A 13,673-nucleotide genomic window follows, 5' to 3' on the forward strand; every position below is an offset into this window, starting at 1 on the left:
TCAAGGGGCCCTGCATATTTTTCGGGTGTGTAAATGTAGTATAATACAGCATTTACAAAATAGTGGGAGTCCTTTTTACAGCTGTAAGTTGTAGGATACACCCACTCACTAACTGTGGGTGGGGCCACAAGGGACTACTGCCCAAAAACCCTAGCCCCTGCACAGCTAGAGGCCTCTCTACCCAATTCACAAAGTGTGGACCCTGAAGGAGGAAACAATTTATGTGGGGGCAAATACAACCATTTACCAGCAATAGTAAACTAAATATGTGCACTCAGGTTCAGCATCATTTATAGAGTGATGGAGATCATCCACTGTACCCTTAAAAGTTCAGTTTATTGCCAAAAAATGTTACAAGTGCTTATTGTTGTATTTGTCTACAGGCAGATCAGGTTTAACAAGACAAACGATGAACAGGTAAGTAAACTGGAACAGGATGCTGATATGGCTATTAATGCAGCAATCTAGTAGATAAACAGTGGCATACCCCAGGCTGTACAATTGCTGGCACTTCCAGTTGGTTGATATGAACACCCTTTATAGCGTTCAGCATCTAAAGAAGGCTGCAATAACTTTCTCCCAAGAAAAGCTCACTCACTCACCATCATCTCCCCCAAAATGGTTGTTGAAAAGGAGCACCAAAGAACCCCAGCGTGTGCATTGCCCTCTTACAATCACATTACTGTCTGCAGATGTGTACCTAAACTTGCATTAGCCCCTGTCACCAGAAGGTGTTGTGCTTTTGAAAGGCAACTGCTGGAACATAAGAGTCCTGCAGTGTATCACAAGGCTATGCAAGAAGAGTTTAACTGAGCATTATACTTTATACAGGTAGATTTCAGTCAGCATCCAATAACTCTTTATTATTGCTTGAGATGTACATGAAAAATAATGCTTCCAATTACAGCTAAAATATGTCAACAAGACCCTGCTGTGTAATGTTATTTTCTTATCTTGAGCTGGGTAGGCTGCGCTTGTGGAGTCTATGTTGACTCCGGGTCAAAATACCAGCCTTACTTTATGAGCAAGCCCAAATTCACAATGCCAAATATGGCTCTGGTTTTTCAGTTGGCAAAAAAACAGTAATTATGTCAATCACTGTCAATGCCAACATTTAGTAAACTGTTGCAAAGCCAATGAGATGGTGATGAAATGTTAAGACATTGGCTGCGGTTTAGCATTTTAAAGGTCAATATCTTATTTCCCATGCTAGACATAAGTTTGATTAATGCCTGCTTTCAGAGGTAGGGATACACAACATGAAATTTTCAAGTGACTTTGCACATGGTGATCATAAATGAGTCTTGATTGCACCTTCCAAAATAAAGCAGATATCTTTTTATGCGGTTGTGCCCAGATTAGTTATTCATTTGAAAATAATGATGACTACATGTTGGAGTTAGTCCATGGTGAGTTGAATGTCCATGGTTGAGTTTCCTTGTTATTTAGAGTCTGTGGTGATTGGTAATGATTAAAGTGTTCTAAAAAAATAGCGGTTTAATCTCTTGGGGCTTGTGTTCCATTACAACAGTAAACACTGTCTGGCAATGTAAATTGGTTTATTGTGGTGATGGAAGAGTAGGGCTTTATGAAACCAAAAATAGGTGGGAAACCCAAACCCAAACCCAGGACTGTCTCGTGTTATCACTGACTCACTGCTCCCCACAGCGAAATGCTATGTTTGTTTCAATGTCCTTTTACTGGTTCTCAACAAGTAAGTGACTGACAGCAAATGGTAGCTCATGCATTATAGGTTTCATGAAGTCACACTCTGTCTTAAGCGATTTAATGTGTGTCATCTTTTGTGGGCTTTCACAAAACAGAGTATGACTGAGAGCAATTGTAAGTAAAATAATGTCACAATGAACCAACATACCAGGCATTCTATAAAGAAAATAAGACATTTTTTGACAGTCAAAAATGGTTTTGATATAGAACTGCAGCATCTGAAATTGCTGATACATTTTTGTATGGTTTAGGGCATCAGGGGCTGTAGAAATTTCCTGCAAAAGAAGAAAAAGTGTCTGATGATAACAGTGTATATCTTGGCCTTGGAATGCCCTAAAATAAATATGAAATCTCTTCAAGAACACAAATATTAAATGAGATTAAAAAAATCTTTATCAGACTCTAGCTTCCTGAGTAAAAAGACAAGACGTCCTATAGGAGAAATAGCATGAATGCCAAATCCAATAAACACACATTGCACAATGCATTTCTAATCTCTGCCAGCATCATTCCCTCCTACAAGCACTCTCACATAACTAAGGCTAATGCAAATGAGTTCTTTGTTTGGAACAGAGATGACAGACCGAATAAACAACTGTCTCTGTGAAAAGTCTGGCTGACTGAAGAGTTGAGGGTCTTACCATATAATGTTGGGCAAAGTGGGGTCCTTGTAGATCCCATTGTGGGAGTAACCCAGCGATTTGCTGAACGGCACCATCTGGACCTGCTGTTCCAAGCCCTGAGCCTGCTGTGCAATCTGAAACAGCTGGAGAGGAACACACTTGACATCAGGGGCCTTCCTCAAAGGTGTATGACAAACGTTCGGCGACACTGAATTGAAAAGCATTTCTGCACAGCTGGAGGTTGCTATGGAGATGTTCCTTCTGAAATGTGAAAATTCAGGCATGTGCATTAAAACGTGATGACCGTGTCTGGGTATGAGGGGAATGTACACTACAACTATATGAAAGAATGTGGAAACTCCATGCAGGACTGAAAGGTTGAAATGAATGGATGACATCCAAACAACACATGGTGCTAAAAATATGTGCATACTACCTTCCACACACATAAGTATGAAAGTTTGTGGCCATCAGAGGTACTACTGCAGAACTCAAGTATGCAAAAGCCAGTCTGCACCTCCAAATGCACTGTTTTGTTCTTGGGAAGACTGAAATTTGCAGCATGCATAGAGGCTCACTGCATTAATGTGTGTTATTCCTGGAAGTCATAGCTGTTTGAATCTGGCATCCTATTCAAAATCAGAGGAAAAAAAAGGATGCAATGATGGAGAAATGTTGCTAAAATATTAATGGCTTCTTTTTAAATACATCAGAATGTTTGATACATGTACTGAATATAACGGTGGTATCAAGACTAACAGCATAGATAATTTTTTCTTGGAAAGGTTAAAGACCACGGCATGATGATGACATGAAAGTACATACCAATTCAATTTTGTCTGTACTGCGCTTACTTTCTGTGGTAAATAATCACCAGGATGCCTGGCAGTACATATGATCGAGTATACATGTATGTAGTATGCAAGTTTTGATAGACAGCTTCTATCTTGTTGTGCTTTTAAAGTTCACAGGTGGTGCTAACAGATTTAGGACTAGTGTTTCAGCTGCAGCAACACAACCTTAGGTTTCTGCTGACATCACACCGTCATGGAAAAAAAAAAAAACAACCATCCATGTTTCAATGGAGCAGAAATTATGCTTTTTGCCTGCTTAGTGTTTCTTTTGCATTGTATAGGGAAACACCTTTCTGCCATCGTTTGGCTGGGTATGGCTTTCTGTATCCATGTCAAACGGACGGAATAGTGTTACCACTTTCATCAAAGTGAGACAGTCTGCTGCTACTGTTCTGGGTCAGGGTGTTCCTGTCCTCAGCACCAAAGTACCAGGCCTTCCATTCTCTGGGGGCTGAAAGCTTCTGCTAGGGAAAGTGTACTATGTGCCAGTGTTCCACCCCATATCCTGTACCTTCTGGCTCATGTGGAAGGGAACAATGCGGTCATCCTCTGCATGCAAGATCAGCAGGGGGCTGCGCATCGTTTTCAGGCTGCAGAGATACAGAATCATAACTGAAAAGTTATCAGTTAAAAAGGGGAACACTCTATTGACTAACACTGTGCAACTGTGAGCATGTGCGAGGCAATGCAAGGCTTACAAACAGCTCCTCTTTTGAGATAAACCAGTGCAGAGAAGTTCTGCTCTTTCCACAAAATGTCCAACAAATATCTCAATCACGGTTCAAGGTGTGGCACAACTTTGCTTTGCAAAATCTTTCCATTCATATGACTGAAATAAAAATGATTTTAAAAATGACTCACTTTTCATCGTTATGAAAGGCTAAATTGTTCAGTGCCATGGTGTCCAAGAAGAAGTAATCAAAGTATGGGAACTTCCAGTAAATCTAAAACTCAAGAAAAAGACGAGAATTATCACTACTATCACTGTCATTTACCAGACGTCTTTATCAATTATGATGAATTTATCATTTAATGCATTGTAATAAATACTGTATATAAAAATGCTGTCATTGTTTAATGATGCAAAATTCTGACTTAAGTCGAGAGGTGAGACTAAGAATGAGAATGAGAGCAAAAGAATGCACTGAAGTAAAAAACAGTCTGAAAAAGCAACACAGATTTTTTTCCCCACTTTGTTGTTTTCTTTCAGTGAACTCTTGGGAGCTGACAAGGATTTCTCCATTTCTTCCTTTGAGTATTTGCACTTTCTCACTCTACCCGAATAAACACCTGTCTGAAGGCTGTGATTTGCATCCTGCTGTTCTCACTGTTCTGTCATTCCTGAACTGAACAGAGCATGCCACAACATTGATTATTTATGCTGTACTTAAAAATTAAATGTATTTAAATGTACAAACATGTGTCCCGCCAATTCATAATTCACTCTGCCATTCTCATTTATAACTAAGGAAATTACTCAATTCCTTTCTGATCTGACACATTCATATTTTCACCATCAGAGTTTTCAACATTGAACTTTGGAACTTATAATTGCCCAATTTTAATTTATTTTTTATTTATTTAACCTTTATTTCACCAGGTTTGTCCCATTGAGATTAAAATCTCTTTTATAAGAGAGACCTGGCCAAGAAAAGCAGCACACAAAGTTTCAGACAAAACAAACAACAAAACAAAACCCATGATGGGCAGCTGCAGAAATAGATGATTTAGAAAGAGACATAATTTACAATAATAATTGTCCAACAATAATGTAATGTATAAAAAGACTCTGGCTGCAGAGCACTGATTTACAGTACTATCTGCTGAACATTCTCTGGGGTCATTAATTTCTTCATTTCTTTTGTGAGAAAATGTGCATTTCCAACAGTGAAAACCAAGCAGATTGAAATCCTTCCTTTTGGGATGTAACTGCTTTGGGGAAAGGCAGATGTGTCTCACCATGCCAAAAGGATGGTAGGCACCTGCTTCTCGAATATTTGTGTATGGAGCCTCCAGGACGACTGCATCAACAGCTCTCCCTGGCACAAGAATCTTTAGGTTACACATCGCTCATGTTATAACACAACTCCAAACTGCCTCATTTGAGAAAAGCTATCACCTGGGGCTCTGTTTTAATACCATCAGTTGAAATTGCACCTTTCAAACAGAATCACTCTTAACTACATTAATGCCACCATTTAAAACGGTTTCTGTTTATCACTGAAAACTATGTTACGCTGCACCACCATTAAAAAGTGCCTCTGCATGCTTTCAGTCCCTGTGGGCTGCACTGGAGAAGCATTGAGCTCCAATGCATTTACATCTTGTTGATCTGAATTAATGACTTGACCAATGCGCATCCAATGCCACAGTCAACAAATTAACAGCATGCTGTACATTTGTACACACAAGAGGGCGTCAAAGTAAACAGAAAACATACCTTGCTCCTGCAATTTAAGTGCAGTGTTGGTAGCCACCCTGCAGAAAAGTAAAGCAAAGTCTGAAAGTTCAACACTCATTTTTCCTCATCTGTAAAAATTTATGTGAATAACCAGGTGATGTGAACAATTCATCGGTCTATCCAGTGTCTGGTTCTGCAGTGCTGACCCTACTTGTTACTGTGTTACTGCCCATAACAACTGATCGCAAATCAACCCATAAGATCCCAAACTTAACCCCGACCACACTGTAAACAAGTGCTGAATCCCTCTAGGGTTGCATGTACATTAGTGGCTAAACCTGTTAGTGCTATTTTGCCAGCTTGCACTAACATGAACACTAACATGTGCCGGTGAAAGGTTTGGACACACTTGATTAAGATGCATTCAAAGAAATTTTGATCTAAAGACTTATGCTTAAATGCTTGAAATCCCCCCCCCCCCTCAAAAAAAAAAAACATTGCTACTTTGAATATACTTAAGTACAAGACAGTTTTGATTTGTTTAACACTTTTTTGGTCACTGCATAATTCATTTTTTGTTACCTCACAGTTTTGATGTCTTTACTATTATTCTAAAATGTGGAAAAAAGAAACAATAAAGAATAACCCTTCTATGACTGGGAGTGTCCAAACTTTTGACTGGTACAATGTGCACCATCATTACTTTAGGGGGGCAACTAAATCACTGAGTCAGCCAGTGCTGACTGCAGCTAAAAAGGGTGAAACTGACTGAGTCTTGGTGCTCCCTACCCACCCAGTGCCAAGGGAGTGTCCCCACAGACAGACAGGGCTTCTCCCACTGTGTTCTTTCACCCACTGGTACAGGTACAGGGCATCCATGGTCAAGCCCGCCTCGCTGGGATGGCCAGTGGACTCTCCATATCCTGTGGGCAGCCATGACATCTGCTAGCATGGAGGGTGTAGTACATGGGTACAAGCGCTAAGCAAAGACAGCAGTGTGCCATGGAAAACTATTGGACTGACAACCTAGGGGACTACGGCTGAAGCATGCAACTGCACACTACCATTGTGCCTTTTATCTCACTTGTGACAAGAAGGAAAAAAAGATGGATAAAAAGGATTTCAGAATACAGTATATCAGATATAAGGAAGAAATGTATGTCACCTTGAATGAAGGGGGCTTCCCACAAGACTCTAACCTAAACCTGCAATGTCCTGAGGATAATTATACAGTCCAAGCCAGGAGGAGATCTATTAAATAGCCAACCTGACCCACCTCTGTAATCCAGGGCCACGACATGAAACCCAGCTGTGGTCAGGACCTGGAGAGCAGAGACACACTGGCAGTCTCTCACTGTGTTCACTGCCTTCTCTTATCAATAAGACAATTATCTTGCAAATTACATAACTCACTTTCATTAGTTCCACTCGGTGACTGACTCCCCTGTTGGAATGAATCAGCATTTTTATGTTTTGACACCAGTAACACATGATATCATATCCAGTAGGCTGTCATTGGTAGCCTTTGCTGTAAATGCTGCAGAATAATCCAATGGGAAGTGCTGCACACATAATGTGATGGCATAGTGTTTTCCAGACACTTCTAAACCCATCATGCAAATGTTATCAGAATTAAATAGAAGAGTTAACCTCATGTGTCACATTTATATAAGCTATGGGTAACTATACAGCAAAAATATGAAAGTCCAGTCCATCAAGTGGCAGTGAGCTGTCTGTAATTATACCACAAAACCTTAGACAAAACACTATCAGTGAATGGTGGCTACATACACTGCAGCAAGCCAGTATTACATGTTGACCTTTCTGGTTTCATCACTACCAAGGGCTGAGGATGAAGCATTGCTTAAATAATAGCACAAAAGGGCTAATATAACTGATGAGGGGCTACCTAACTAAGTGACACTCAAATGAGGCTTCATCAGATCACTACTTCTGACACCGTCCAAAAATAACAAAATTAGAGGGGAGTAAAAAGGGAACAGTGGCAACTACGCTGTTGTGTCCCACTTTGCAACATGATCACCAGATCCAATTCAGCCACATGTACATACTGCCAAAAAAGAGCAGCTAACAAGATATTTGGGTAATATTCAATTACACTGGCTATATAGCAGCCTGTGTTAAATATTGATACTGCTTAAAAACATGTAAAGTCCGTGCAATATTGATTAACATTACCATAATTAATCACAATAAATTATTGTGATAGTTCAGTGCCCCTCATCATGGTCTATTCGAGTAAGAAATGAAACTAACAAATTTTCATTTTTTAAAACAACCTACTTGAAAATCCATTTCTATTGAAACATGCACTTCTCTTTTTTAATTCACTTTTTTGTCCTTGGGTGCTAAATTTATTTTCTGGTACAAGTCCCATCAAGCTCATTTTATAGTGTCAATTAAAATTGGCCATGTTGACACACTCAGCTACATAATATTACCCAAAGGTCACCCCAGAAAAACTGGGGCACTCTCAGATCCTTAGTCATACTCTCAATTTATGTGACTTGTCTTCTTTGTGGATCTGAAAGAACAATATTGACATGTTTCTGTTTGATACTTGGATGAAATTCACATGAAGAGTTTACTGTCATCTAGCTAACAAATTTGTTGACACAGCAACTGAGACTGAACAGAACCTCCACAATTGTCTTCTCTGGAATTTTGCTGGTACCACATGCTAAACTTGAGAAGCAAAACTTTATACAAAGATACGACATATGGAAATTATGTGTTATGTTTGCCCTTTGGTGCTATGCTACCATTTAAGCAGTATTTCATTTTCCCCCTTCAGTGTTGCCTGACGAAAAGCAGAGTTTGCTACACTGTATGCAGTAGCCGTTCACCAACACTGACCTGACCAAAACTACTTGAAGGCTTTTTGAAAATTACAGGTTCCTTAGTACCATTTGGAAGTTTAATAAATTCAGTAATTTCACACTTTCACACGCGATAGACACTCACTTTCAAGTTGACAATATGTTGCCGTTACGAGGGCCTGCATCATTCCACTGCAGATAACTGGATATCCATCCTCCCTGTTTAGCTATAATTACATTTTCACAGGACAGTGTGGGTGCACACCACCTGTGGTTATCATCAGAAGCACTTTCCGCCTACCTGGTGCCCCCATTACCATGGAGATAGATGATAACGGGGGCCCCATCTTTTAAAGACTCCTGGTACCACGCCAGGTCTTTTCCCTGGGCCTCCTTCCATCGGCTGTCAGGGACTGTGTGCCTACAAGATGAAAAGCAGATGAACCATTGGTTCTCAGGTACTATACTTAGCCCCATATGGGGGGGGGGGGGGGGGGGGGGGGGGTTGCTGTCCTTAGCACTCACCACACGCCTACTGTGACCCCTTCCTCTGGTGTGAGGTAGAAGTTGACGGTGTGGTTCAAAGAGAGGTCTGCAGGACGGCCGAGGTCCACAAAGAATGGGACTCTGACTGCATACATGGAAAAATGACAGTGTTATAAAAATCTATCAGCACAAATCAATGTCAAATCAAATCATAGTCAATAGATCGAAATATTACGTATCGGAAGGTTGAACTCACAGGTATGCGAATACACCACATGCGCCAATATCCCTGGAAACAGGCGGAGGACGAATGGAACGGAGCTGTAGACAATGCAGAGCGCGAGGAGCGCCTTTTTGATCCTCATGAACCACCCGGAACTGGTACATAAAATAGAAGAATCAAAACCGTTTCACAACGAAATAACGATTTATCAAACTTCCATCGTGGATAAATTAAATGATGTTAACTGAATCCAAAACGGTCTTAATAGCTTCACCCTTGACATGAATTTAGGCAATTCAAAACTACAGCAACACAATGATCATTTGCGACATGTTCTTTAGCCTGGATGTCACGTTAAGCTAAAAACCACATAAACTAGCCACTTACTTCGACTGGATACATCGTGGTACTTTCCCTTCGACCTCCCTCCCTTTCCCCCCCGTGGTCTTACTCTCCCCGTTATCAGCAGGCGTATGTTTGCGCCCATGGCTACTTCTTTTCTTCATGCTTGCATTAGATATGCATTGCTATGCTGTCAAAAGTGACAGTGATTGTGAAAGCATAACTAGCCGAGTCAACAGCAACGGGAGTCCACGACGTCACACAGATATTGTGGTGAAAGGTGAAGCAGGCAAATCAAGGATCCGGTGTGTTTCATTAACTTCGTCTACATGTGATTGGATAAAAGTTCAGAATTAGGCGTAACTTTTATATTTTCTGTTTGTTCGTGATTTAGAAAACCCACAGTTCACTACAGAGCTAACGATTTTTAGTTGTGATGATCGAAAACTAGCTTCTTTGTATATAATAGAACTATTCATCTGTTGGTTTTGAATTGGTCCTTTACATATTGAAGTGGCCTGGGTATATTGAGGACGAAAGCTGACTTATTTATAAATAAATAAACGTTGAAAATAAATGAATAATAAATTAATTAATGCATACAAGCAAAGGGTGAAGCTGGGCGTAGGTCTATTTGTGCAGTTAAAATATTCTCTCATTCTCGACAATGGGGCCTGACAAATCAAAATCAAGTGTTGCATATGCAATAAGAAATGAAAGTAGTTTAGTAAGTACAACTATGAAGTACAATATAAAATATAAATATTTTGTGCGCTGTCTGAATCTTCCCAATTTTATTTCCCAAGAGGAACACGGCTTGTGGCCCCACTGTGTGACTAGCTAATAAATATATTCAATAGATAACAGGCATTAAACCGTAGGGGATTTTAAACCATTCCAGCACGTATGGGATGGCTAAACTTAATAGGAGATAACTTTTTGACTGACTGTCACGTGACTCACATGCATCCCACTGCAGCGTGTGAAAGCCTAACTAATCTCGTTTTTCTTGATTTTATTTTATTTATATTTAATGGATGTGTAAAACGTCAAGGCGACACATGACTGGATGCTGCTCAATTCAGCCATTCTCAGTTTAACTAATCCCTTTATGTGTCTGTTTTTCCAGGTATAGAGATTTGGTCACTCCCCGCACACACAGTAGTGCTAGAGTCCTCTGAATGACATATCATTATTAGTATCATTATTAGTAATTATCTTTAGTATTACTGTTTTGTCAGTTATAGAAAAAATGCCATAGACTCTGAATTGACTGCTTGACAATGATTTTAATTTTGTTGCTAGGTAGAGGGACATGTACTGTATCTGATTAACCCCTCTGGGTATCCACAAGTCAACTAATTTCATCACAAAATCCAACATGGTGGGCAAATCATGGCATTCTAAAAAGTAATTAACTGTGAGACACAGAGCCCTGAATCTTAGGTCTCCAGGCTCTATGACCATTCACCCATAGTTTTTGGATAACTCTCTGACCTTAACTATGATATTGCATGATGAATGGCCTCTGTGTGTTTAATTATTTTACATCACATGGAAACAGGAAGCCTTTGGAAGGCTCTGTGTCATTCCAGAAGCTACCATCAAAGTTCCAGTAAGCAAAAGTAGATTTGTCAGATACTGTTTAAAAGATTACTTAAATGAATAAATTTTTTGCTTGATTTTCTGGAGTAAAATCCAGAAATATGTAGCCTTTTTTTACAGCTTCAAGCAGAAAAGTTATCCGATGTATACATCGTCTCTTTCATTGCATACTTTTGTTCCATAGTCAACGGTAAGAATAAATATGGAGGACACTGCATATGACCATAATATAACTTTTTGTACCTTGTACCTTGAAAAAGCTGTTAGCAAAAACAAGTCTTAAACCAAAAACTCTGTTTTAACTGTGTATAAATTATCTATGGGCTCTCAGACATCAGATATTATATGTTTAATGAATTTGAATTTTGAGCATTTGATTTCGATGTGAAACAACATGACCTCCACAACAATAAACTAGCGGAAAACATGAGTGGATCTCATTCACCACTGAGTCAACCAGTGTGACAGCTGGCAAGTAGACACACGAAACCATACTCTTAACATTGTATCAAATAAAAAGAATGAAATTTTGGTACTCCATGCCACACTCAGATGTCATCTTGTCATGAACTGCCATAGATTTACACAAATTTAGCATAAATAATCTTTTGGGTTCTCTACCACATTTGAAGTTTGTTAAAAATATGTCAGCCATGAGTCATTCAATTTACAGGTGTACTTAAAAGACCATACATCTTTAGACTGCTGAAATTTAATGAAATGTCTTAACAATAATAAAAACTTCAGCTAAAATCCATGACTTAATTTAAACAATATGGCAGGGCACAAACTGTGCTGGGGAGCGGTGAAGGGAGCTCCATTTGCGACGAGGAGGTTGCCGTTTCAAACCCAGGATAAGCTATTTCTACCAGAGGTCCAATGTATGTAGTATGAATGTGCATTTCTGCAGGCATTCATTATATGCCTTTCAGTTTCTATGGTCAGGGCCCATTCTTTACTGCTTGCACCTGTATTGTAATGTAATGGTGGTGTTTGGAATAAACAAACAAAAAAAAATCATTCCTAAATTAATCCTCAATGCTTAAGACAGATATATTATATGGGACACTAACTGTATCTAGTAGAACATTTCATACATTTTTAGAGATTAAATTCATTTATGATCCCACAGGCAATTACTTGGGTCTTATGTGCTTATCCTGAATTGTTCCTCACCTAAATTCTTATTTTTCTTTAGATTGCTGGCAGAGGTACAGTATGTGTCCATACTTGGTACTTGCATGTATATAATCTTCTCTGGTCCCACACAAATCATCTTGCAGAAAGTTTACAAACCCAGTGTGGAAAACCTCATGAACACATTACACAGAGGAAAATCAGCTTATCTCTCCCCTTTGTGTGAATCAAAAACTCTTTCGCAACTGAGTGTTGGCTCAGATTTAGACCTGGGTGATAATTGTGATAGCCCAAGAGGAGACTACCACATGTTTACATTAGGAAATAACAGAATTCAATATCATCTTTCTGAAATCCAGCACTAGAATGAAGAGACAGACATTAACTCCTTTATTTATTCAAATCCCAGTGACTTTACAATTGTACAACAGTGGTGATTCTGTTCTTCATAGTTCCATTAGAATGCTACACAGCTTTACTCTGTTTAGGCTTAATCCATGGTGTTTTTTTTATTTTGCTCAGGAAGAAAAAGATGCATTCCCACACACAATGTTGTCATTCAATCCACAGCGTGATGTCTGTGCATCTAAGTCATTCCCAACTCAACATGATTGACGGTCGACTCATCAGGTTTACATCTGGACCAAGAGGAAGTGACAACAGGACCAAAAAGAAGTGACAACAGCACCGTTCTTGAAAACATGTGAGTACCGGTGGACAAACCAGGCTGATATATTACAGCTTCATGGAGAGGAACGTCTACACTGTCCATCAAATCAAAACAGATACATTTCTACTGCATATAGCATTGATTTGGCCTTGCAGTTAATAATTAAGGCAAATGTGGATTACGATGAAATATGGCCATTCCCTCGAGTGCCACTGTTATGTCAGGCAAAGCATGTTACCTTTACAAATTACAAGTGTTGCAATCATTACAAAATCTGGACACGGAACACCTATAGCTATTAAGGCAATACTTCTTAGTCATAAATATGATAAAAGCTAATACTCCTATGTTCTTTATTTTGAGCAAGCGGTTTCAAATGAGTCATGTGTCCATTTGAAAATGACGAAGGACAATCTAGAACAACGAACAAAATATAAAAGGTGCAGGATTTCAATTTCAGACCCACAGATTGATAAAAATGCTTCATTAAGTATTACAAACATTAGATAGCTTGAGCACATACATTTACATGGTTTATTGCATTGATACTCACAGGGTCACCCCTCTTCAAAGCAGGAAAAAAGTGTTAATGTAATAATGGATACATGTTTTTTTTTTTTTTACCACCACACACTGTTACACGGACAGCATGAATACAAGGTTTCTATGTATCTATTTTGGCCATAAAGGTTTCAGGATTCCAGAGGCATCATTATATCTTCCCTGTAGACTATATTATGGAATGGACAAAACGCACAATTTGA

At 39.2% G+C, this 13,673-nt stretch overlaps 1 protein-coding gene across 1 annotated transcript; it reads right to left on the minus strand.

Annotated features, from left to right (window-relative positions):
• Positions 1-242: 242 nt before the first annotated feature.
• LOC118790439 (lysophosphatidylserine lipase ABHD12-like) lies at positions 243-9,715 on the minus strand. The gene is made up of 13 exons (XM_036547351.1): positions 9,543-9,715; positions 9,189-9,310; positions 8,972-9,077; positions 8,748-8,867; positions 7,020-7,050; positions 6,883-6,928; positions 6,400-6,529; positions 5,642-5,683; positions 5,165-5,240; positions 4,067-4,149; positions 3,717-3,795; positions 2,370-2,494; positions 243-2,003 (listed from the first exon to the last, which is right to left on the minus strand). The coding sequence occupies exons 1-13, from the start codon at positions 9,659-9,661 to the stop codon at positions 1,976-1,978; spliced, it is 1,107 nt and encodes a 368-aa protein (XP_036403244.1). The 5' UTR covers positions 9,662-9,715; the 3' UTR covers positions 243-1,975.
• Positions 9,716-13,673: the final 3,958 nt, after the last annotated feature.

Source organism: Megalops cyprinoides, chromosome 15 (genome assembly GCF_013368585.1).
Source record: "Megalops cyprinoides isolate fMegCyp1 chromosome 15, fMegCyp1.pri, whole genome shotgun sequence".
Taxonomy (NCBI): domain Eukaryota; kingdom Metazoa; phylum Chordata; class Actinopteri; order Elopiformes; family Megalopidae; genus Megalops; species Megalops cyprinoides.

Excerpts from the sequence above, each read along its gene's own strand:
- LOC118790439 (XM_036547351.1), bottom strand. The coding sequence starts at position 9,661 with ATGAAGAAAAGAAGTAGCCATGGGCGCAAACATACGCCTGCTGATAAC. Across the intron at positions 9,078-9,188 it reads TGTGGTGTATTCGCATACCT|TCAGAGTCCCATTCTTTGTG; the intron begins GTGAGTTCAACC and ends CCATGTATGCAG. Across the intron at positions 6,530-6,882 it reads CGTGGCCCTGGATTACAGAG|GATATGGAGAGTCCACTGGC; the intron begins GTGGGTCAGGTT and ends GGCTGCCCACAG.